The following is a 25,461-nucleotide window of genomic DNA, read 5'->3' as shown; positions in this document are numbered from 1 at the left end:
GACCGTATCAAATGCCTTACTAAAGTCTAGGTATACCACATCCACCGCTTCTCCCTTATCCACAAGCCTCGTTATCCTATCAAAGAAAGCTATCAGATTGGTTTGACACGATTTGTTCTTTACAAATCCATGCTGGCTATTCCCTATCACCTTACCACCTTCCAAGTGTTTGCAGATGATTTCTTTAATTACTTGCTCCATTATCTTCCCTGGCACAGAAGTTAAACTAACTGGTCTGTAGTTTCCTGGGTTGTTTTTATTTCCCTTTTTATAGATGGGCACTATATTTGCCCTTTTCCAGTCTTCTGGAATCTCTCCCGTCTCCCATGACTTTCCAAAGATAATAGCTAGAGGCTCAGATACCTCCTCTATTAACTCCTTGAGTATTCTAGGATGCATTTCATCAGGCCCTGGTGACTTGCAGGCATCTAACTTTTCTAAGTGATTTTTAACTTGCTCTTTTTTTATTTTATCTTCTAAACCTACCCCCTTCCCATAAGCATTCACTATGTTAGACATTCCTTCAGACTTCTCAGTGAAGACCGAAACAAAGAAGTCATTAAGCATCTCTGCCATTTCCAAGTTTCCGGTTACTGTTTCTCCCTCCTCACTGAGCAGTGGGCCTACCCTGTCCTTGGTCTTCCTCTTGCTTCTAATGTATTGATAAAAAGTCTTCTTGTTTCCCTTTATTCCCATAGCTAGTTTGAGCTCATTTTGTGCCTTTGCCTTTCTAATCTTGCCCCTGCATTCCTGTGTTGTTTGCCTATATTCATCCTTTGTAATCTGACCTAGTTTCCATTTTTTATATGACTCCTTTTTATTTTGTAGGTCATGCAAGATCTCGTGGTTAAGCCAAGGTGGTCTTTTGTCACATTTTCTATCTTTCCTGCCCGTCGGAATAGCTTGCTTTTGGGCTCTTAATAGTGTTCCAATCTTACTGTTTGTATAGAGTGAAAGAGAGGGTTTGAGAAGAAACCACTAACATTGATTCCATTTTGCTGTGGAAGTGATGTGTGTACAAACCAGTTACAATGTAGGTGTCTCAATACTCAGTACAAAACTACAAAGTGGCATTTTCCTTTACCCCTTTAGAAATTATAGGACCTAGTTGGTAAACTCTGCAATCTACTACATTATTGCCTGATAAGGTCAATAACTCATCATTATTGCATATCTGAAAAAGAACATACTGTTTTGCATTTCTGTTAAGAAATAAACAGTTAATCATTATAGAACAGAGGTCGGCAACCTTTCAGAAGTGGTGTGCCAAGTTTTCATTTATTCACTCTAATTTAAGGTTTTGCATGCCAGTAATATATTTTAATGTTTTTAGAAGGTCTCTTTCTATGAGTCTATAATATATAACTAAACTGTTGTTGTATGTAAAGTAAATAAGGTTTTTGAAATGTTTAAGAAGCTTCATTTAAAATTAAATTAAAATGCGGAGCCCCCTGGACCAGTGGCCAGGACCCGGGCAGCGTGAGTGCCCCTGAAAATCAGTTCGCGTGCCACCTTCGGCACACATGCCATAGGTTGCCTACCCCTGTTCTAGAATATTCATATAATAGTGATTCTCTTCTTGTAAATAATGTTAGTCTATAGGGTGAAAAGAGAGAAATATGCCATTTGATTGAGTAGTAGAGTCTTTTATAAAAGGAAAGCTAAACATTTGATCCACTGCTATTTATCAGTGAGATTTTTTTCAATTTCTTAGATCTGCTAAGAAAGCTGAGGCAGAAGAAAATCAGCGCAGTTACAAGCAGAAAAAGAAAAGACGACGCATAAAAGTTCAGGAGGATTCTTCTAGCGAAAACAATAACAAGGTACTATACAGCAATGCCTTATATTCTGACCAAATTGTTGAAACGATGATGACTAAGATTTTGTCATGGATATTTTTAGGGAAAGTCATGGACAGGTCATGGGCAGTGAAGAAAAATTCACAGAAGCCCGTGACCTGTTTGTTACTTTTCCTGAAAATATCCATGACAAAATGGGGAGCTCAACTTGTGGGGGTTGTCCCTGCACTGCCCACAGTGGCTAGGCAGCTGTGGGGTACCTCTCGGAGCTCCAGGGCCCCCACCACCACCCATGGTGTCCGAGAGCTCCAAGCACTGGATTATCCCACAGCTCCCAGCCACTACGAGCTGAAGTCATGGGTGTCGCTGGAAGTCATCAATTCCGTGACTTCCTCAACCTCCGTGGAAAAAATCATAATCTTAATGATAACTAGATTTTGCTTTCACAAAGTGCAATTAGGGACTCTTCATTTTCTGTGTGTCTTCTATCATTTAAAAATTTTAATTCAAATATTCTCTTTATTAAAATTACAAGTTTTACACTGAACTGTTAGTAGGTGATTGAGTCTGCCAAACAAGATTAAACTTCAATCAGAGATGACTGTATACCTAAGCTTCTGAGGTCTTTCAAGAGTCTTTATTTTTGGCACTTTTTCTGCCTTATGAGACTTCAATCCAAACCTAAATTACAGTATATCACAGTGAAAAAAGTTTGGTGTAAATGATCTTATTCACTGATGGCATTCTTTATACACTACAAACTAATCCATAAAGCCCAGTACTCTGGCAGCCTTCAGACTCATACTTGAGATTCTGTTCTTCTGTGACACTTCCAATATATTGCTAGTTGATAATAGGTACCTAAGAGAATTACTGATATTATTAATATTCATTCCTTTATTAATTCATTCTTTATTAAAAATATTTAAAACCTGTTAATTTTACATGCAGCTTGTTTTTGTAATCTTATTTTCCTGTCAGTGTCACTCTCATCCTCTGTCCCCCATCACTCTAATATTTCCACGGTTGCATCTCGTTTTAAACTAAATTGTAATCTGTTAGGGTTAAAGGTGGTCTCTTACATGTTCATACAGCCCCAGTGCATTGGGACACTATTCCTGATTTGGACGACCTTCTGGATGCTATTCTATTGTAAACTTCACTTCTTGACTCTTTTTCCTGTTTACATGGGGTCGGAGGTGCCCACCGTTCTTCGCCACGCCTTCTGGTCCATGGCAATTGTTTGTAGGTCTTTGACTTCCAGTCCCTTTCTCTTCAAACTTCTCTTGACAGAGTCTTTCCATTGAATCCTTGATCTACTATGTTCTTCCGTGCTCTCTTCTTCCTCCCACGCTTTCTTTGATGGTCATTCTTTTCCCATTTCCATTCTTATCACATCTCCAGCCAGCCTCAAATAGGATGTTATTCTAATACTAACAAATACATAATATAAATCTCTGCACACTTGATTTTTTGTTTTTAGTTATACCCTTTAGTCAGAGACCCTGTGCTGGAATAGTAGGGATATGGATTATTAAGAGAGAGTTTGAGGAGCAGTGGCAGACTTCTGTGAGGAACAGCTGTCTACAGTATGCCCGATTCTAGCCAGTGGTTTTGATCTTTTAAATGTTGAACAAGACACACATTTTGCATTTAGACAAAATTTGAAAACACACATTAAATAACAGTTGAACACGTTTCATTACATCTCACAATATGGTGCAATTATAGTGTCTAACTCTGAACACTGTGGGGGAAAAGATGTAAAGCGGGTGATTTAAAATGTCTTACTTTTTTTGGAATATCCTCTTTATTTATGAATGCACTGATAATCTATTTCTGTATATGACTACCTATAGAATAAAATGTACATTTTGTTTAATCAGTGGACGTTTTCTGAAAAATACAGGCATACAGTAATAGTAAATATTCAAGATTAAAATGAGAAACCACCAAGTATGTTTGTCTTGTGTATGCAGAAAGATCCTCAGTTTATTCAAGTGGAAAGAAATAGAAAATATAAAAAAAAAAAAAATTTCTTAGGTGCAATAGTGTAAAATAAAATATGTACTGAGCCGATTGTTGAGTTTTTATCTTTATTTAATTCATAGAAACAGAGAATTCATTGGCACACAAGTTATAACTGCTTGCTATTTTAGAACGTCCCTCTGCCTGCACCACTTCTAGCAGCTCCCATTGGCCTGGAGCAGCGAACCGTGGCCAGTGGGAGCCACGATTGGCTGAACCTACGGACGCAGCAGATAAACAAACCTGCCCGGCCCGCCAGGGGCTTTCCCTGCACAAGCAGCGGAAGTTTTTGGGAACCACCGATCTAAAGGATAGATACAAGCTGTTAAACCATCAAAATCAGTTGCGAGAGTGTCCTGACTGTTTTTAGTAAAGTTGTTCTCCATAATTGTTGTATCAAGCAAATATTTTGTTTCTTCACAAACTTAAAAAATACATTTATTATTGAAGTTTGTCCCTTAATTTAAGAAGGTATAACACAGCAACTCTGTATACATTTTTTTAAAATGCGGGAATATACAGTAGTGCTCTTATGTAGTGTTGTTTAGACTAGTTAGTAGCTATTTCACAACTTTAAATAAACCCCTTACAACTTTCTTTCACTTTGGAAATAATGAAAGTTGTGTGAATTACTGTCTGAAAAGAATAGTTCAGCTGGCATATTTTTCTACTTAAGGATCCAGTTTTTTTTAGTTGATATCCATAATGGAGATTTAAAAAGCCCTTTCAACTGGATTATTATTTCAAGTCTCAGTTAAAAGTTGTCTCAGTATATTGTCTGTGAGGGGGAAAATCCAACCTTTTTGTTACATTTCTGTTTTTCAGAATATTTCCCAAGGAGTCACATTTAGAGCTCAAAGAAACATCTTTTTTTACAGTGAACAGTCCAGTTTTCAGCCATTACAGTGAAGAAGTGAGAGAGTTCTTCCCAATTTTTGATTTCGCCTGCAGATCTCTAACCTGGTTATCTATAGAGATCACTTTTCAGTCAGAATAATCCCTTTTTTCTCTAACTGCTTAACAGCGTACTCAAATTTTAAACCTATAGATTGTACAGTGGAATAATTTTTTTTCTTTCATTGTCCTTAGACTTTCTAATGGTTGATTCTTCTTCGAGTGCTTGCTCATATTGATTCCAGTTAGGTGTGCGCACGCCACATGCACATTCGTCAGAAGATTTTTACCCTAGCAACACTCGGTGGGTCGGCTGGGTGCCCCCTGGAGTGGCGCTGCTATGGTGCCGGATATATACCCCTGCCGACCCAGCCGCCCTTCAGTTCCTTCTTACCGCCCATGTCGGTCGTTGGAACAGTGGAGCACAGCTTAGCTGACCTCCACTTCCCTAGCTACTCGTAGTTTTCGTGTATATAGTTATATAGTTATAATCCTTTTATATATATATTTATATACTTATGCGTTTTTTCTTTACTAGCATAGTTAGTTTAGTAATAGTTAGTGGGGTTCGGGGAGTAGCCCCTTCCCCGCAACCGGTGCCGGAGCCCATGCCCGGCTCACCGGTTCTTAAACCGTGCTTGGCCTGCCACAGGCCATTGCTGAAAGGAGATCCACACAACTCATGTTTGCGGTGCCTCGGCGAATCGCATTTCACAGCTAAGTGCCCCATTTGCAAGGCTTTTAAGCTAAGAACAACATGGAGCGGCACTTTCATTTATCCTCCACTTTCTGCACCGAGCGCTGGCCACTCGGTGGACAGAAGCGCCTCCCTGGCACTGGACCCCGCCGGCACCGGCCGTTGCCAGCACCGAAGTTGTCTCGGCACCGCTCCCTCTCTTTCAGGTCGAGGAAGCACACGACTCCTCCTGCCAGTGCCCGACAGCTCCCCGGCACACACCGTGGTTGAGCTCCCTGCTCCTGCTGCTTCTGTGCCAACTGCACCGCAGCCAGAGAGCTCGTCTAAGTTGGATCGCCCGGTACCGACTCCTGCCGTGGCACTGACAACGTCGGCACCGTCGATCCTGGTCTCACAACGGCCGTCGAATCAAGTGCCTGACTGCTCCCCGGCACGCGCCGTGGTTGAGCTTCCTGCTCCTGCTGCTTCCGTGCCAGAGAGCTCATCTAAGTCGGATCGCCCGGCACCAACACCCGCCGAGGCACCGACAACGTCGGCACCGTCGATCCCAGTCCCACAAGGGCCGTCGAATCCAGTGCCTGACTGCTCCCTCGTACGTACTGTGGTCGAGCTTACTGTTCCCTCCACGCCGGAGACATTCCTAATGGCGAGGGATCTCATTGCCATGACAGAGTAGAGGCCGCCTGAACCCCCGGCACTGCCGGTGCAGGTAATACAGCCTCTTGGCAAGCCTCCGTGATACAACCATCCTCTGTCAGTGCAGCAGAGTGGCACCGTTCATGATCACGGTCCTGCAGATGCTCCAGGTCCCGTCGGCACTCCCGCTCCCGACACCATTTGCAGTCCCAATGCTGTTCTCCTCGGCACCGGTCGCACTCACCGCACCGGTTGGTGTCCCGTTCACCGACCCGATAATCTCGGCACCGTTCCGGCTCCCAGCACCGCTACAGGCACTGAGACTCCCGTTGCCGGTCCCAACCTCGAGATCTCGGTCGACCTCCTGGCACCGCTCTGGTCACAGGTCCAGATCTCGTTCCAGGTACCAGTGCGCCTTCCGGTACCAGTCCCAGGTGCCGAGTTGGGCAAGGTCTGATAGAGTCAGAGACTCTGCCCATGATTTTTCAGCACCTCCATGGCCATCCGGACACGCATCAGTGTCTTCCCATGCGGACAGCTCTTATGCTCAGGACCACGATTCTGGTGTGCCCACCAACAACCTGAGAGCCCATCAGGACCTCCTATGGAGGGTAGGGCTCAATGCAGACCTCCAGGTGCAGGAGGTCCCGGAGGTAGGGGACCCGGTAGTGGACATTCTATCCGCGATTGCCCCGCTAGAGGGGCTCTACCCGTTTATTCGGACCATCCAGGCTAATGCCGATTCTCTATGGAGGGTACGACTACTTGTCTGTCCGTCCTCCTCCCTGCTCACTAGTCATTCAGTTGGTTAAGAAAAGGGAACGGTATGGCCAGCAGGCGCCAGCCCTGAAATCGAAGGGGGCTAGGCGAATGACCCTTCTCAGCCGCAAGATGTACTCTGCAAGGGTCTTATAGCCCTGCATGGCAAATCAATAAGACCTGCTTAGCCCCTATAATCATAACACCTGGATGGCGGTGGATAAATTTATGGAGCTTCTCCATCAAGACTCCCGCCAAGAGTTCACTGCCCTCTTGGAGGAAGGGGAAAAGGCGGCCAGAAGCTTCCCTCCAGGCCTCGTTACCATGAGGAGCATCTCATGGCTTCAGGTTTCAAACCTCCGGCCTTTCACGACTTACCATTTGTTGGTAAAGGCCTCTTTGCGGTGAAATCAACCCCAGGCTGCAAAGCCTGAAGGACAACAGGGTCCTAATGCGCTCTCTCTCAGCGTGCATACGCCGACGACCTACTGCAGGCCTTCCGTTCCCAGCCACACCGCCACACTCTGTGCCTAGCCACAGATAGGACTTTGGCAGACGGCGCGGCTGAGGTGGTCGCAGACGACCACCGTCAGGACCCCTAGAGGGCCAAGATCGAGGTCCCTCGCAATCACCACCGGGACCAAAGACAATCTTTCGAAGGTGCACCCGAGGGCGGCGTACCGGTTACAGGCGGGATCCCACTCCTACTTCTCTTGGCGTGGTCCCAGTTAACTTCAGTTCGCTGTCTCCTACACATGGCGGAGTATGGGTACCACCTCCAATTTGTTCCACCCTGTCCCTCTTCAGGGACTCCTCTCGGGCGCAATTCCTCTTACAAGAGGTGCAGACGCCGATGGACGAAGGGGGCAAAGGGTTTACTCCCCTTATTCCCTAATCCCCAACTCGTACGGAGGTCTCGGACCTGTCCTAGACCTACGAGGATTCAACCAGTTTATAATAAGGTTGAAGTTCCGCATGGTATCCCTGGGAACATTATCCTGTCCTTGGATCCTGGAGACTGGTATGCCGCCCTCGATATGAAGGACGCGTACTTTCACATTGCCATCTTCCCTCCGCACAGGAGATACCTCCGCTTTCTAGCCAACTGTCGTACTTCCAGTTTACGGTCCTGCTGTTTGGCCTTTCTACAGCCCCACAGGCATTAACCAAGTGTGTGGCTGTAGTCGCCACCCACCTCCGCCGACGTCGGATATGCGTTTTCCGCATCTGGACATTGGCTTATCTGAGGAGACTCCAAAACACAAGTCACTCAGCGTGTGGGCATCGTCAGGGACCTATTCACATGTCTAGGCCTGATGATCAGTATGGAAGCATCCACTCTGGTTCCCACGCAGAGGTTAGACTTCCTAGGGGCTATCCTGGACTCCGAGCTAGCCGTATCCTGCTTGCCACAGTTTCAGGCCATGGCACCGATCATCCGAGGTCTGCAAACTTCCCCAACGACCTCGGCTCGCGCTTGTCTCGGTCTCCCGGGTCCCATGGCTGCCTGCTAGTTTGTAACCAAACACGCTAAGCTCTGCCTCTGTCCTCTCCAAGTTTGACTCAAATCGGCGTACCGCCCGGACAGGGGCCCAACGGTCGCAATAGTCACCATTCCCTCGAGCACCCTAGGCTCCCTAGAATGGTGGCTAACTCCCTCCCTGATGTGGGCAGGGATGCCGCTCCATCCGCCCCAGCCCTCACTATCCCTGACGACGGACATGTCATCTCTCGGCTCCAGTGCTCACCTCAGTAACCTTCGAGCTTACGGCCTTTGGTCTTCTCAGGAGCTGGCGTTCCACATCAATGTCCAAAAATGAGAGCAGTCCACCTGGTGTGCTCAGTGTTTACAGCCAATGCAGCGGACATGTGCTACATGAACAACCTGGGAGGGACATGGTCGTCCTCCTTTTGTCAGGAGGCCATCCATCTCTGGCACTTTTGCATAGCCCACTCGATAAATCTGGTAGCATCCTTTCTCCCAGGCGTTCGGAACGCCTTGGCACTTCGGCTCAGCAGGTCTTTCCTGTCTCATGAGTGGTCGCCCTGCCCGATGTGATGCATTCTGTTGCCAGAAGTGGGGATTTTTCCCCACATATGGACCAGTTCGTTTACCGCGAGAACAGGAAATGTCCAAGGTTCTGCTCCTGCCAAGGTCTCTCCCCGGGACCGATCTCGGACGCTGTCCTTATGCCGTGGAAGGGCCAACTCCTTTATGCCTTCCCACCATTCCCCCGGCTCATTGGGTCCTGCTCAAACTTCGCAGGGGAAGGGCGTGCATCATCATCATGATCACTCCAGCGTGGTCCAGGCAGCATTGATACACCACGTGCTCGGCCTGTCAATAGCCAACCCAATTACCCTGCCACTCCACCCAGACCTCATACCTCAGGACCACGGCAGACTTCACCACCCGGACCTGCAGTCTCTTCACCTCATGGTGTGGCTGCTGCGTGACTTGGGGGTAGCAGGAAGCCTTCCACCTGGTCAACGTACCTGGCCAGGTGGAAGCGTTCCTCCTTCAGGTGTGAAACACTTAAGCTTACTCCTACTGAGGTCTCAATCCCCTCTATTTTGGACTACCCTCTGGCCTACAAAAGCAGGGCCTAGCGGTGTCATCACTGAGGGTACGCTTGGCAGCCATCTCTACCTTTCCACCGCAGGCTAAAGGTGGTCAGTCTATGTTCCACACTCTCTGTTTCGAGGTTCCTCAGGGCTTTGGAAGCGCTTACACCCTTAGGTACGCGCCCAGCCCCACCTGGACCTCAAACCTGGTTTTAACTAGAACTTATGTCCCTCCATTTGAGCGTTAGCGACCTGCTCGCTGCTATAAGCTGTCTGGGAAGACAGCTTTCCTCGTAGCCATTACATCGGCCAGAACGATCTCCGAGCTCAGGGCTCTTTAGCGGTTGTTCCGCCCACAACACTAATGTCCAAAAGAACAGAGGTGGGTTATGGACCACACCCTGGCTTTTCTCCCTAAGGTGGGGGTTTCGGCCTTTCTTGTTAACCCACACCAAAAACAGGGGGGACAAAAATTGCACTCTTCGGGAGTATGTAAGCGCTCGCAATTTAATGTTGAGTGGGCTAAAACATTTCCAATGACACGCGCCCAACTCTCGGTCGCATAGTAGCAGACTGAAGAAAGCCCTACTGTTTCCTCTCAGAGGATCTCAATTTGGGTGATGACGTGCACCCACGCTTGGTTAATGATTGGCTTCACATTTCCCAAGCCACATCAAACATGCATTGTAACCAGGGGCTCAGGCTTCAGATCCTGCCGCTTGATGACGCGGTTCCCCCACGAGACTAATCGCGCAGCTTCAATGGTCTCGGTGCATACTCTTGCTTCGCATTAATGCTCTTGGTTGCAAACAGTCAGAGATGCTGAAGCCTGGGCTCAGCAGTTTTACATTTTGGCCAATATTCAGTCCGACCCACGCCTACAAAGGCCTGCGGAATCACCCTAATGTAATGATATGAAGCTAAAGCTAACTCGAGAAAAAAAACGGTTACTCACCGTTTGTCACTGTTGTTCTTCGAGATGTGTTGCTCATATCATTCCAACCCGCCTCTTTCCCTCTGTCGGTGCCGGAAGAGGAACTGAAGGGCGGCTGGGTCGAGGTATATACGGCGGCGCGAGGTCAGAGGGCACCCAACCGACCAGTGTTTGCTAGGGTAAAAAATCTTGCACGCGGCGTGCGCACACCTAACTGGAATGGATATGAGCAACACATCTCAAAGAACAACAGTTACAAAGGTGAGTAACCGTCTTTTTTTCTGTTTTAGAAGTAGCTTGTTAACCCTGTGGCTGAAGGACATTTCAGATATAAGACTTTATTTTAAAATCAAATGTTCCTGATGATAAACTATTTGATTTAGTACATATTTAATTTCTCTTTAGATTTTGATTTATATTCTTTCAAGCCATGAAACAGACCATATGAACAGTAAAAACAAATACTTTAGGTAAAACAAGCCAAAACCGAACTTTGTTACATAACCATTTTTTCTTAAATAAGAAAACTGTTGAGCAGACTAGATAAAATTCCATTAATAGAAACTGAAACAAGCTACGTTTCGGAGTTAGGTGAAGACACACAGCTATTACTTTTAAGTAAAGTGGAATTTCTTAACCAAACTTGAAAGAGTCATTATCCACCTGACCAGTGGATTTTGCTGGTTATACCACATTGAATAGCAGGAATGGAGAGGAAAATATAAGCTTCCCTTTGTGTTATCACAACTGAAATTACTGGTGGTAGAAGTGGATTTAGGTCCAGGTATGGGTATGTCTAGTTGAAAAGGAAAAGAGTGCTTTTTTCATTGTTAGCAACGTTATTTGAAAACACCCCTTACCATCTTTGTGTAGGCATAATTTAAAATGTAAGCTGTGTTTTTTAAATGTGTTAAACTGTTAGCACAAGGTGCTAAAGGATCTTTCAAATTATGCTGGATAACTCAATTTGAAAACTTCCTTTTCTGTTTAGGTAAGAACTGTGTCACAAAGTTTGATCGTTTGTTCAAAAGTCAGGATTATAATCCTTGTGTCTGAGGTTTTATACTAATGATTAATTCCTTTGAATTGCAATAGAGTAATTCTGAGGATGAAGATGACAATGATTCAAAATCTCCTGGAAAAGGCCGGAAAAAAATACGAAAGATTCTTAAAGATGATAAGCTTAGAACAGAAACACAAAATGCACTGAAAGAGGAGGAAGAGAGAAGAAAACGTATTGCAGAAAGAGAGAGAGAGAGAGAGAAATTAAGAGAGGTACATGTCATTTATTTATTTTTACTTTTGCATGAGATATTGTTTGAAAGTTTAATTGCTGATGGTGTTTAAAGACAAGTTTAGCTGAGGATGAGGAATTTGAAGTGTTTAAAAGGTATAGATTTGTGTAACCGTTTGTAATAGGATGACAAGTCCTTTAAGGATAGTAAGGATTAGTGGTCAGACATCTTAAAGTGCTGGTTCTCAACCTATTTACCATTGTGGGCCGCATGTGCAGCTCTGTGTTATGTGGGCCACATCCACACAGTATATGCACTACCTGTATAGCCCTAAGCATGTCGCATAGGCCGCAGCTCTGTGCTGATTGGGCCACAAGTGAGCCACGAGTTGAGAACCAGTATCTTAAAGGGACACACCACAGAACAGGTGTTAACTGATCACCCTGAAAGGGACAGTCACACCATGAATCACACATTCATACTTAAACTTGTGATTTGTTGCGGAATAAGGCTCTTCTATTTAAGGTTAATGATCAATAAACAGGGAATTATTGTTTCGTGTCTCAATTGTTTAAATTTTTTTGTGGAGACAAATCTTGAACAGAGATGTTAGGGGATAAAAGGAGCATATCGCTTAAAATCTATCTTTTTGAATTTAGCAAATAAGGCCTTGCTATTTCATTGAACTTGTGTGTTTAAAAGAGCTTGAATTATTCATGTGCAAAGCATTCTTATGCATTATGTTGTTTACTTCCAGGTGATAGAAATAGAAGATGCTTCACCTCTAAAGTGTCCGATCACAACTAAACTGGTTTTAGATGAAGATGAAGAAACCAAAGAACCTATAGTACAGGTTCACAGAAACATAGTTACTAAACTGAAACCACATCAAGTAGACGGTGAGAAAATATAAAGAGAATTATATTAATAAAACTTTTTTTTTTTCTTGTGCTGGCAGAACCTACATGTTGAACTGGTGTCTTATGTACAATTAGTAGGGAAATGCTGCTAACTTTGGGTTTTTATTTTATTGTATTGGAAATATCTTAATCTGATTGTTGATTTATATAAAAATATCTTTTCAGATAAGTTCTTTAGTAAATTTAAAATGTTTAATACTTTTTAAAGGAGCTCTTAAAAAAAATTCTCTCCAGGTGTTCAGTTCATGTGGGATTGCTGTTGTGAATCTGTGAAAAAAACAAAGAAATCTGCAGGTTCCGGATGCATTCTTGCCCATTGCATGGGTCTAGGAAAAACATTGCAGGTAAGTGGCAAAGGACTTTTGATGAGCATGTCCTGTACTCTGGAACCCACTCCCTCATCTGGTCTAACCAGATGCCAAGTTTAATAGCTTTCAGGACACAGTGTAAGACCCACCCCTTCTGGGCAATGGCCTAATGACTTTGCTTAAAAAGAGGAAGTGCATGTTGGTAGAGATTGGTCATCTTTTCCTCAAAGAGTTGGAGTTAATATGTATTTGCCGTTTATAAAATATGTTCATGCACCCTGAGCTCTATCAGTGTGCATATTGTACTTGCCTAAAAATAACTAAATTAGATTAAAAGCGTATGATTTGTATAGAGTTAATACATACAGCTTCTTTGCATTCCAAAATAATATGTAGCTACAGGAGGATGAACACACACCTGTTATGTTCATTTGAAACCCATATTTCTGAATTTGTTTAACATTACTCTTATTTTTCAGGTAGGCTATGTTCTCTTAAAACATTCCTTCTTCAGTGTGTGTTATTTAAACTGGTTCCTTTCCTCAGTGGCTCCTGGATTATCCCCTGGTCATGTCTGAGATACTTGTCTGTTCACTGTCAATGATTTCATTTGCAGTACTACTATAGCAGAGTTCTGTAGAGATTTAGTCCTTGTTTTCTCAAGGAATATTAAGTTGTATTAAAGTCAGGCAACTCAGATGCAGTCTAGATTTTAATATATTAAAAAAATAGTCTCATCTCTGGTGTGAGGAGACTGTTGTCTTTGGAAGTAGCATCCTCTTGGAAGATATGATGCTTTTAAGAGTATCAACATTTATGGATGTCACACATGATTATTTTGTCAGTCTTAAATCATAGGAAGTGTTATGATTTCACATAAATCTTGAAATTGACCTTTAAGTATTTCCTAAAACAATTCAAAATTCTGGATTAGGCATAATATAACTTTTAGGCAAACCTTTAGTACCTTATACTGGACCTTGCAAAATATTGGAGTCTATTAATGTGACAGATGTGCTAGTTGGATCATCTGGTAATTGTTTTTTTTCAATTGATAATTATCTGTCATTAGGAAATATTTTCACAGCAGAATGTTTCTTTTTTCTGTCACCTATAACTGCTCACATGATTAAGGAATTAATGTGTGTAACTTTCCTATAATTGGACAGGAGGCCAGTAACAAACGTACATTGTGTCTTCATGGGCATTCTTTGCAGTCTAATCACAATTGATTACCACCCCCCTTTTTACAATTATTTTTCAGTACTTCCTCTAACCTTTAGTTGCTTCTGTGTTCTTTTGTCTTCCACTTATATCCATTGTAAGAAGCGGATTTAAGACTGGTTTTAAGAGATTTTCTATAATACCTTGAAATAACAGTGAGATGAAAGTCAAGGAAAATGAGTGGTCAAAGTCTCCAGGATGACTTAAATTACCAATTTCTTTGGGCACTTTTTCTTTCCTTTCACATTTGAATATTGTTTACGTAAGATGTTAACAGCAGGTCTCATCTTAATAAGAGCAGGTCTACTATTTCTCCCCCTGGTGATGGCATGCTGCATAGTTCCAAGGGCTGCTGAAAACAGTTCAGTGTCCGTTGAACATTGCATATTTGCAGCACAGTCCTGAAGTTTGGAATGAACTGTTACATGGTGTACAGAACTGGTCACCATACTGAAGGAATTGTTAACTTGGAAAGCACGTAATGCAAGACTGGTGCCAAGTTTCAAGAAACTCCAGTCTTTCTTTATAAGTAATTTAAGGAGTGGTCTTAGTCTCACTGGTAAAGAAAGGAGGCTCAAACATAGGGCTGTCCCCAGGGATGTGCGGGGAAAGGGACAAACACCACCACCTCCCCCACTCCATCCCTTCCCCAAATCCCCCTTCCCCCTCCCTGTCCTCCCTCTTTCCAGCTTCCATCTCCCCTCCTCTCCCACCCCATTCCCCGCAATGCCAGGAGCTGGTAGAGCAGGGCAGGCTGGGGCTGCTGCTGCAGCTTCCCACTAATGAGGGTGGGCCCGACCCCTGCTGTCGGCACCAGGCCCCTTGCTAATCCCCTGGGCCAACATGGCCCCTTGCACCGTAACCCTACCTCCTCCTGGTCCGGCCTAGCATCCCCTGCACAACACGCACACAAAGCCATTCCCCAAAGCGTGGGGTCCAGGGTGGCTGCCCCGATTTGCCATACCCTGAGGATGGCTCTGCTCAAACATGACCTAATAGAAACTTGAAAAATTACAAAAATTATTAATGAAATTGTGAGACGATTTTTATGCTTGCGAAATGGATCAACTACTTGGAGATATCATCCAAAATTAGGAAGCTGTGAATAAATTGAGAACTTTGGCAGACATGTTTCACACATAGAGTAATAAATGTATGCCATAAGTTAACCAGGGAAGGAAATTTAAGAGACACAACATTCCAGAAACAGTTAGACTTGATCTTGAAAATGAAAGGATTGAAGGAGATCATTTAAAGCAGAAAAGTGAGTTGTTTAGCGACTGCTCCCCAAAAAAGGGTGAGGCTGTTTGGATAGGAAGATTGTTGCTTGTAAACTTTATACATTATTTGGAGAGAATGAAACTGGACATGGATGTATGTAATGATGATGGTTCTGTGTGTGTCTGTGTGCAACTTTTTTTTTTCCCCTTAAGAATTCTCATACTAAGTAGTAGTTTGCTTCGTTCCCTTTACAGGTAGTAAGTTTTCTCCATACAGTTCTGTTGTGTGATAAACTGGATTTCAGCACTGCTCTCGTGGTCTGTCCACTGAACACTGCCTTGAACTGGCTGAATGAGTTTGAAAAATGGCAAGAAGGTTTAGAAGATGATGAGAAACTAGAGGTATTTCATTTTTAAGGGTTCTCTTTTTTTTTTTTATTTTTTTAAAGTCCCTTATATAGCTGAACAGTTTGAGTAATTGATAAACTTACACCATTCAAAATACACACTAGAGGCTGTGTTTTATGTAGACAGAAAATTTACTTGTACTGATGTAGTAAGTGTGATCTAGGTATGTAAAAGTTGTGTAGTACTCTGCAAGGCTCCTGTTTTATCTTGGCTAAAAGCAGAATACAACATCCAGTATTCTCTTTCAACAGGTCTCTGAACTAGCAACTGTAAAACGCCCTCAAGAAAGATCCTATATGCTGCAGCGTTGGCAGGAAGATGGGGGAGTTATGATCATAGGCTATGAGATGTACCGTAATCTTGCACAAGGCAGGAATGTCAAAAGTAGAAAACTTAAGGAAATATTTAACAAGGCTCTGGTTGATCCAGGTAAGTGAATGTTGTTAATATAATGATTCGAAGTAGCAATTAAGCTGTCCATTTAAAGGGATGGGCTGAATGTAGAACTCTAGCAAGTGGAAAATGTTTTAATATTTTTCTTTTTAAATATACTTTAAGGAAAATCATTTAATAATGTATTAATGAACCCACTAAGCTATTTTATTTACAGTTAACTTAGTTTCTGCATGAGTGATTTCAATAACACAGCTATCTTACAGAAATTTGCAGTTATGACTTTAGAGTATTTTAAGTTAGGACTCTCTTGTCATATGTATGGGATGTACCTGGTATCTTTTTTTCATATGGATATAAGAAATATGTTGATTACCTTTCATCATCTGTTAAATTATCCCTTTTGGTCAGCCTTGTTTTTTCTTCGTGATAGCACGTCTGTTCCAGTGCAGGTGTATGCATGCCCTGAGCACAGTCGCCAGAAATTTTTTCTTCAGTAGTATACGTCAGGTCAGCTCTGGGGCCCTCTAGTGCTGCATGTCCATTGCGCTGGTATAAAGGGCCCTGCCAGCCCCACACCCCCTCAGTTCCTTCTTACCACCCATGACAGTTGGTGAAACTGTTCCCCTCACTCTTGCAAGTTCTTAGTGGACTTTGTCTTCTCTGTGTATTGTACATAGTTCTCAGTGTTTGCTGGTTGGTTGCCAGTGTTGATAGTTAGTTACGTCTTGGTAGTTAGTTCAGTTAGTTCTCTCTGTTTAGCATATGCTCTCAGTACTGAGGCATGCCTCAGTCACCAGGCTTCAAGCCTTGTGCTTCTTGAAACTAGGCTATGTCCCTGAGTGACCTGCACTCTAGTTGTCTTAAGTGCTTGGGTGAAGCTCATATTGGGGACTTATGCAAAATTTGCAGAGACTTTAAGCCCCATACCAAAAAGGACGGGGAAGCTAGACCGAAGTCCCTGCTAATGGAAGCAGAGCTGAGACCCTCCTTGGAACCGTGCCATTCAGACTTGGCACCGAGTATCTCAGCGTCAGTGAGGAGTGCTCTCCCACTATCCAGGAGTCAAAGCACCATTTGTCATCCCCAGTGCCAAGGGAGAAACAGAAGAAGCTGCTGACTGAGAGAGGATGTTCTCCAATCCCAAGGAAGGCCAGAGATGGAGACCAGAGCAGACTGTGACCTGCATCAGGTCACTTCTTGGCTCTGGCAGCTCAGTCAGTGCTTTGATTCCTGCCCCTATGTGGGCTCTGTTGAGGTTGCTACCAGCCGAACTGTCAGCACTGGGAGGTCAGCATGGTGCCGGACTATTGCGATGCCATCCACACCTGAGGCATTAGCTTCAACCAGAAACTTGCTCTTTCTGTTCGTACCAGAGTCACAGATAGTACAAGAGTCGGTGGTGTCGGTGCTGGTGGGTGGAAGAGAGCATGTGGCCACTGGTTACCGTTTGGTACTGGGGCCTTCAGTGCCATCTAAAGGGCAACTGGTCATGTTGGCTCAGTCCTTGTCTTCCTTATCCCGGCACTGGTCACTGGCACCAGTGAGAACCACTCCTCCATGGTCACCATGCAGAGACGACTCTACTATAAATCCTTGCAAAATTGGAGCCAAAGTGATTTATTAGTCTAGTATGGTTCAGCAATGTGGGTTTTGCCCACATGCTCAGGGTCTAAATGATTGCCATATTTGGAGTAGGGAAGGAATTTTGCCAGAGACCCTGAGAGATTTTTGCCTTCCTCTACAGCATAGGACATGGGTCACTTTCAGGTTGCATCTGGTGTAAATGGTGAATTTTCTGTAAGTTGAAGTCTTTAAACCATGATTTGAGGACTTCAGTAACTCAGCCAGTGGTTAGAGTTCTCTTACAGGAGTGGATGGGTGAGGTTCTGTGGCCTGCAATGTGCAGGAGGTCAGACTAGATGATCATGATGGTCCCTTCTGGCCTTAAAGTCTCTGTGAATCTATAAACAGTTTTAAATGAATGGGTAACATGAGAGATTTGGGGGGAAAAAAAAGGGCAAGAAGGATCTAGTTCAAAAACCTAAAACGAGATGAAAAGATATTTAAAGACATACTGATGAAACTCATGTGCATCTCCAGTGGTTTGATTAATGTGCAACTCTACTAATCGGGAAGCTCAGATCCCTGGATACCTTTTTTTTTTTCTGAGTAGGGAAATTAAAAATTTAGGAAAAATCAGTGTCTGGGAGGGAAGAAGTCAACAATGAACTAGATATTTTGAGCGGGTCGGGAGTCTGGAAAGCTGCAGCTGCCTGAAGTGGAGAGCCATGGCAAAACTGTTTTACCTAATATGTAATCTCCCTGCTACAAACAGGATTGCCTTGGCTTTTCTGTTTCATGCAGTAGGGTGGCCACTGAAGTTATAACAAGAGTGAAGAAAAGCTGTGAACTCTCTTCAGCTGAAGCTAAGGCAAAGATATGGATCTCACCTTGAGTTGTGGGCTAGTTAATAAAAGATGGTCTGTGGCTGTCATATCTTATCGTTATTAAGAATAGTGGCATTGTCTTTGAGTGTAGCTGACCTGCACCACTCTTCTGAGGAATAGATCCTGAATTGTTCTTGGCTTTCTGAGGGCTCATTGTGTTCTGCCTTATCTCCATCTCCATCATGTCCAAACTCATCTCCTTTTTCTGGGTTGGACCTTCACAGCAGCATGGGAAAAATTAATGGATGATCAAATGACAATGACCACAAAGCAAGACAAATGAATTTTAAATTCTATGTCTTTGGCTTCATGAAGGTGCATTGGGCAAGATGCATTTAGTCACAAAGGAGTTACCAGCTTATTCTTACTGATTAGGAAAACATGACTAATCATGTGACTAAAACACATGATTAGTAGCCCTGAGATCTGTCTCTATTTGATTTTGGGCTTCTTTGTACCTCAGTTTTCTCCATTTGTAAAGCACTTTGAGATTCTTTAATGGAAAATACAATATAAATACTTTGTGTTATTTAATAGGTATACACTTTGAGTTATGGGTCTCTGATTCCAGCATTAGCTTCTTGGAGAATGATGAGGAGCTATTCTACAATAGCCTGGATTAGACATGCATATTTGTTATGAAAAAGTACTAGGCTAAGCACAAACCCTAGTTATTTGGCTTTGACTGTGATAATGAAAGAAACAGATTGTATGTTACTTGTTAGAAAAGACTACTTATCGTGGATGAATGGGCAGGTAGAATTTTGCAAAGCTGTACTGGAAACAAACTATCTTCATGAGGGATTGATCAGGGGGCTGGCTTCCTAAAAGTTGTTTTCATATTTTTTCCTCTCTCGCTATCTTGGCATCCGAATTTGTAGTGGTAGTTGTAAATTTTAATCTTAAGAATTTTTTGTGTAGGTTAAGTATCAAGAAGTGATTGAGATGTCTTGGCATTAAACCCAATAAAAATGAAGTTGCTTTGCTTGAAATTATGAAATTTAATGTAAAAAAAAGTTTGGGGGAACTTTGAGTTGGGCCTTTGATATTATTTGACATCAAATAAAATTTGCCATTTACCAATGGGCAGATCAAGTTTACCATTTGAGTAACTTTCGTCAGGCTTTCAGCTCTATCTCTTTGTCAAGTAGGATATTGCATACTGCTCTATTGTCTTCGTATAGAATGTTGCTGTTGGACTTTGGTTCTCTTTATAACTTATCAGTCACCAATAGATGGCAGTGTTACGTGACTTTTAAAAATGTATGCTTATGAAATTTGACAGAGAAAATATGCATTGCGAAGATACATTTTACAGTGTTGTTGTTGCCGTGTTAATTCCAGGATATTAGAGAAACAAGGTGGGTGAGATCATACCTTTTATTGGACCAACTTCTGTTGGTGAAAGAGACAAGCTTTTGAGCTACCCAGAACTCTTCCTCAGGTTCAGTAAAACACATTCCCTCACTCATTTTGTCTCTATAGTAATGTTTAGACATTTTTAATAGGAATGTACTATAAAACTTTTTCCTTAATCCTGCCCAGTAATACATTGTGCATATCTTGGAAAAATCAACTACTGTGAATGCATTTGCAAGCCAAGAGTATGGGATTTTATGCCCTTAAATCTAGAGAGCTTTATTTAAAAATAGCATATGGTTGCCTGTTAATAGAGCAAAGTCAGACTCTTGTATAGCCAGTGTCCTAGTGGTTACAGAAAATAAAGTTAATTGCATTAGACATCTTGATTTTCTTCTAGGCCCTGACTTTGTTATATGTGATGAAGGGCACATATTAAAAAATGAAGCATCTGCTGTTTCTAAGGCTATGAATTCTATTCGATCCAGGAGGAGGATAATTCTTACAGGAACACCACTGCAGAATAATCTTATAGAATGTAAGTAAATGCTTCTGTGGTCAGTGCAGAAAACATTTCCTTCAATTCGTTTCTGCCAGTATAGTAATATATTATTATAAATATATTTAGTTTTGAAGTAGGAGAAAATAATGTGTTCCTGATGGTACCAGACCACGCTTTACAGCTAATAGAATAATTTTTATTACTTTTTAGTTTACCATCTGGATAAATGTATTAGAGATGTAAACTGCTTTACATGCTAAGTCACTTTTGGAAGTCTAGTTAATTTAGAATGAAATCCCCCGGTAATGCGTGCCTCTACTAACTGCCATAATTTTGTTTTCAACTATTACAAAACCTACTATAAATATAATTTTGCTATGTCATTGCTTCTCTGCATATTTAAGCCCACAGGCATTATGACATTCCAGATAAGTCTTACATCAGTGCATCAGATCAACATTTATGCCAAATTTTCAAAAATGATTACTTCCTTCTGAAAATCTTAATACTTAGGTGCCTAAATATGAATGGTAGGTGTTTAAGGACTCATTTGGGAAAAATTTGGCCTTAAATTACCTTGCTTAACAGAAAAGGGTTTATAAAAGGTGTACACACACCCATTTTCAGCTTTTCTTAAAACAAACCTTTCCATAGGAACTATTTAATTTTAAAGAACTGGAGTTGATCTTTCTCTTCCAGATCATTGCATGGTTAATTTTATCAAGGAAAATTTGCTTGGATCAATTAAGGAATTCAGAAATCGGTTTATAAATCCAATCCAGAATGGTCAGTGTGCAGACTCCACCATGGTAGATGTTAGGGTAATGAAGAAGCGTGCCCACATACTGTATGAGATGCTAGCGGGATGTGTTCAGGTATGGAAATACTTTACCACCATGTTAACTTGAGTAACTTAATGTTATAGTAATCTACTTTCCTTTGAAGTAAAAATTATTATGGTCTGAGGCCTCTAAATTTGCATCTACAATTGCTACATATATAGTCCAGTAATCTCATTATCATTTGGACTCAATGTGTAGTTTTCGTAACTAGTTTGAATTGTAAATAATTCAGAAATCCCATATAAACAGAAAATCTTGTAAAAGCTTTGCTGTCTTCACAAACCCTGTCAGGGTATCTTAGGCAGGACACACACAACTTGGAGAATTGTTTTCCTGACTTACTGGACAAGTAATTTATTTTATAGGGTAGGATATCAGTTCTTCAGTTGTGAAATATTCTGAATTTAAACTTAAAAAACAGCCTGCCTTTTACTGTTTCCTAAAATGTCTGGTAAGATGGTGGTCCGGGGAGAACTGTCTAACTGTTGAAGCTGGCTCCCTTGTTTCCATTTGAGAGAAGCAAAACAGATGGAAGTGTGGGGCGGGGGAGATGAAGACTGATTAACTTTTTTTAAAAGGATGAAACACCTGTTGCCCGAAAGACAACTAAAAATACATAAATCCTTTCCCAATATTACTTTTTCATGTTTAGGCAGTTGCTAGCATTGCCATAGAGATGTTATAAATGATTGTGAAGGGGAGTGATGGTGAGCCATGTAGTCATAAATAGGGAAGGGGGCTGGTCCATCAGTCAGTGTCTCTATTTAAAAAAAAAAAAAAAAAGGTCCACACTGGAAATTTTTTTGGTATCTCCTGCACCAGTATATCTGAAAATGGAAATGTACACGGTAGCAAGAAGGGCCTTACCCAGCTGAAGCTAAATATACAGTAGTACAGTACTGGAAAACAAAACCATTCCCACTGAGCCATCTTGCTCATATCAGAAAGAAGGAAGGCAGCAACTATGAAAATCTTAATACACAAATAATGTAATATTTAAGCATTATTAGATGCCCTAAACTAGTCCCTGGGTCCAACAAACTTCTCTTGGTTTTCCACCAAGGGAGTAGCCCTGTGACAAACCGTGGGGAGTTTGTCGGCCCCCAGACTGTCAATACCTACCATTTTGAGGGTGAGAAAGCAGATGAAGAGAGGCAGAGACTGTAGGCAAGTGAATGAGGAAAGGGAATAGAAATAGCATTACCAAACAAGCATTCAAAAATCATGAATCACACCCACCCTCCAAAATCATGCGTGACTTTCCTGTGGAGTCACAGTCAGTGTCCATGTACAAACACTGTCGCTCTGGGCTCGTTCACCCAGACCTGAGGAAGGGTAACTATGCTGAAGAGAAGCAGTCACTGGAAACAACTATTGAAACTGCATTTGACACAGCAGAGACTTAAAATGTGTGCGTAGAGGAGATATGTGTAGTGTGCAACTAGCTGCACTAGATTAAATGGTCCTGTGCAGATGGGCTGGTATAATTAGCTTTCATCGTGTATTATAGTTTTTTCTCTGTGATTAGAAAACATCCTAGAGGTGGCTTGTGTGGTACATTTTGTCTTTTAAAGTGCCAAAGGTTATTAAACTCTGAGTAAGAATCCACTTGCTTTATACACACTTATCTGTGTAACTAACATCCTTTTGTAAAATTACAGAGGAAAGATTACACAGCATTAACAAAGTTCCTGCCACCAAAATACGAATACGTTCTAGCCGTTAGAATGACGTCTATTCAGTGTAAGCTGTATCAGTACTACTTGGATCACTTGACAGGTAGGTAACTAAAGTACACTTAGGTAATGTGATTAATCATCATTTAATCAGTTTTTTCCATGTTTTCATAACATGCTACAAATGGTCCCTTTTGGTTTGCTGTAGAAGTCCACTTTGGCGCTAATGGTTACGTATAACTAAATATTTATTGAAGAATACGAATAGTTACATTTCTTGTTTGTGGTTCATTACTCCTTTCCTTTCTCTTCCTCCCCAAAAATATAATTTAAGTAATTCATACATTATGTAGACTAATTGCTGTTACTCTTTTAAGCAAACACGTTATTTCATGTGAACTTGTGTAATAATCCAAAGTCTTTTACATCTGGAGCCCTGCATTTGTTTTCAGAGGAAATTAGTTGATTTGATTGCATCCTAGACCTGGTTTGTCCCCTACATTGTGCCGGCTACCACAAAGATTGGCACCAGGGCAACTCAAAATTGAAGAGCAGTGACACAAGTGTATTTCAGAATCTTTCAGCATGCCTTTGTTCCGAGGGCAGTACTTTTTATTCCTTTCAAGTTATTCATTTGCAAACATGATATGGAGTTCCCCCCTCTGTCTCATTTCACATCCCACTGGTCTGGTAGTGAAAAGACTTAACTTTGTCATCAGATTTCCGTGATGTCTCAGGATCAGTCTGCCTTTCTAATTTTTAACTCCTTTAGTATTTTAGAAGCAGCAAGGCGGTACACAAACTTGTTGAATTTAAAAAATCTTACAGCTTGAGCAAAGGCGTGTTCAAATGCTGTGAACTGCTGTGCTCTTGACTCTAAAACGTTGGTGGATTTCTTGGGTCTTGCAGTTCAGCATCTTGCAAGACCTGCAAGTGTCAGCAGCACTTTTAAAGTAATAGTGTTGTATTTATCATCAATAATGGTAACCCAAGAAGCTACCAAAGGCCTTATGTGACATAATTGGACCAAATTCCACAGCAGCAGCTCTAAAGCTCTACAGCAACAATCTCTAAACTCTCTAGCAATGCTAATTTATTCTATGATGATGAAATATCCTTCATGTTAAATTCTGTAGTTGCAGAATACGTGGGGTCATGATGATGATAGTAATATATTTATCTAATGAATAACCTAGCATACATTTGCTTTTTAGAACTGCTATTAAATTAGTCTATCATGCAAATGTACTAACTTAATCGTTTTAGCATTGGACAGGCTGAAGTATATGACACAGGTTAAATTGATTATATATACCTGCTGCAGTGACTGTTCATGATTTTTTTTGCTGTTGCAGTTACCCTCCCAAGTTTAATTCAAGAAAAGAATGATAGAAGATTATTTGCATTTTGTATCAAACTGTGATTTACAGCAGACGTTCAACTTGGATATGATATTCACAGTGTTCTCTTACTTGCTTGGATTATAGTTGGGTGTAGTTTGTGGTGTCTTAGCTAAATTGCCCGCTAGGTTCTCTTTTTCAAACTTTGTGTGGGCTGTTTCCTTTATTTCAGTTAAGATTCTAATCTAAACAGTCATCAAGGACCAGTGTTGGTAATTTCATTTATAAAAATTGCAGGTCTAATAACCAAAAGCTATTTTTCAATTTGTTTTTTTTTAATAAGGAATAAAACCTTTATTTAAAAAAAAACCCCATCTACATGAGTGTGTTTCAAAGCAGAACACACGGTGTTTTAGTAGTCTTGTAGAGCTCATTGCTAATCAACCCTATAACTTAGTCTATTCTGTATTAAATTTATTTGAGCATAAGCTTTCGTGGGCTAAAACCCACTTCATCAGATGCATGGAGTGAAAAATACAGTAAACAGTATATGTATTATAGCACATGAAAAGATGGGAGTTGCCTTACCAAGTGGGGGGTCAGCATCATCAAGGATCTACAACCTGTTCCTGAAGGAGATCCCTCACTCTCACAGACCTTGGGAAGGAGGCCAGTCCTCACTTACAGACAGCCCCCCAACCTGAAGCAAATACTCATCAGCAACTACACACCACACAACAAAAACACTAATCCAAGCACCAATCCCTGCAACAAACCCTGGTGCGAACTCTGTCTGCATATCTATTCAAGGGACACATTGTAGGACCTAACCACATCAGCCACGCCATCAGGGGCTCTGTCATAAATAGATAGCTAAGGGTTAATGTTTCTTTCACCTGTAAAGGGTTAACAAAGAGAACCAAACTCCTGACCAGAGGACCAATCAGGAAACCGGATTTTTCAAAGCTCAGGGGAGGGAATTTTTGGGGGTCGGTGTCTTTGTCTGGCTCTCAGCTATGAGAGGGTATGTTTTCTTTGTTTCTATCTTCAAACTTTTAATCTTCAGTTTCAAAGTTGTAAGTACAAAGGTAGAAAAGACAATAAGCTTTTATTGGTTTTTGTATTTACATGTGTGTAGTTGCTGGAATGGTTAAATTGTATCTCTTTTTGAATAAGTCTGTTTATTCATATTTTTCTTTTAAGTAATAGCCCTGTGTGTTGTCAACTTAATGCAGAGATAATATGTTCATGTGTTTTTTTCTTTCTTTTTTT

General features: G+C 41.8%; 1 protein-coding gene across 4 annotated transcripts in view; it reads left to right on the top strand.

The window, feature by feature from the left end:
- Positions 1-25,461, top strand: part of ATRX (ATRX chromatin remodeler) — a 157,098-nt gene that overhangs the window by 69,715 nt on the left and 61,922 nt on the right. For all 4 annotated transcript variants that reach the window (XM_075068804.1, XM_075068803.1, XM_075068805.1 and 1 more), the window contains 9 exons: positions 1,715-1,823; positions 11,408-11,587; positions 12,305-12,446; positions 12,702-12,811; positions 15,475-15,621; positions 15,879-16,056; positions 20,230-20,367; positions 21,031-21,206; positions 22,835-22,952. In XM_075068804.1, the coding sequence (XP_074924905.1) occupies positions 1,715-1,823; positions 11,408-11,587; positions 12,305-12,446; positions 12,702-12,811; positions 15,475-15,621; positions 15,879-16,056; positions 20,230-20,367; positions 21,031-21,206; positions 22,835-22,952 (1,298 nt within the window). The remainder of the gene's footprint in view (positions 1-1,714; positions 1,824-11,407; positions 11,588-12,304; positions 12,447-12,701; positions 12,812-15,474; positions 15,622-15,878; positions 16,057-20,229; positions 20,368-21,030; positions 21,207-22,834; positions 22,953-25,461) is intronic.

The sequence above is a fragment of the Chelonoidis abingdonii genome, chromosome 8 (genome assembly GCF_003597395.2).
Source record: "Chelonoidis abingdonii isolate Lonesome George chromosome 8, CheloAbing_2.0, whole genome shotgun sequence".
Taxonomy (NCBI): domain Eukaryota; kingdom Metazoa; phylum Chordata; order Testudines; family Testudinidae; genus Chelonoidis; species Chelonoidis abingdonii.
Note: the sequence above shows the minus strand (reverse complement) of the source record. Positions and strands in the feature narration are given on the sequence as shown.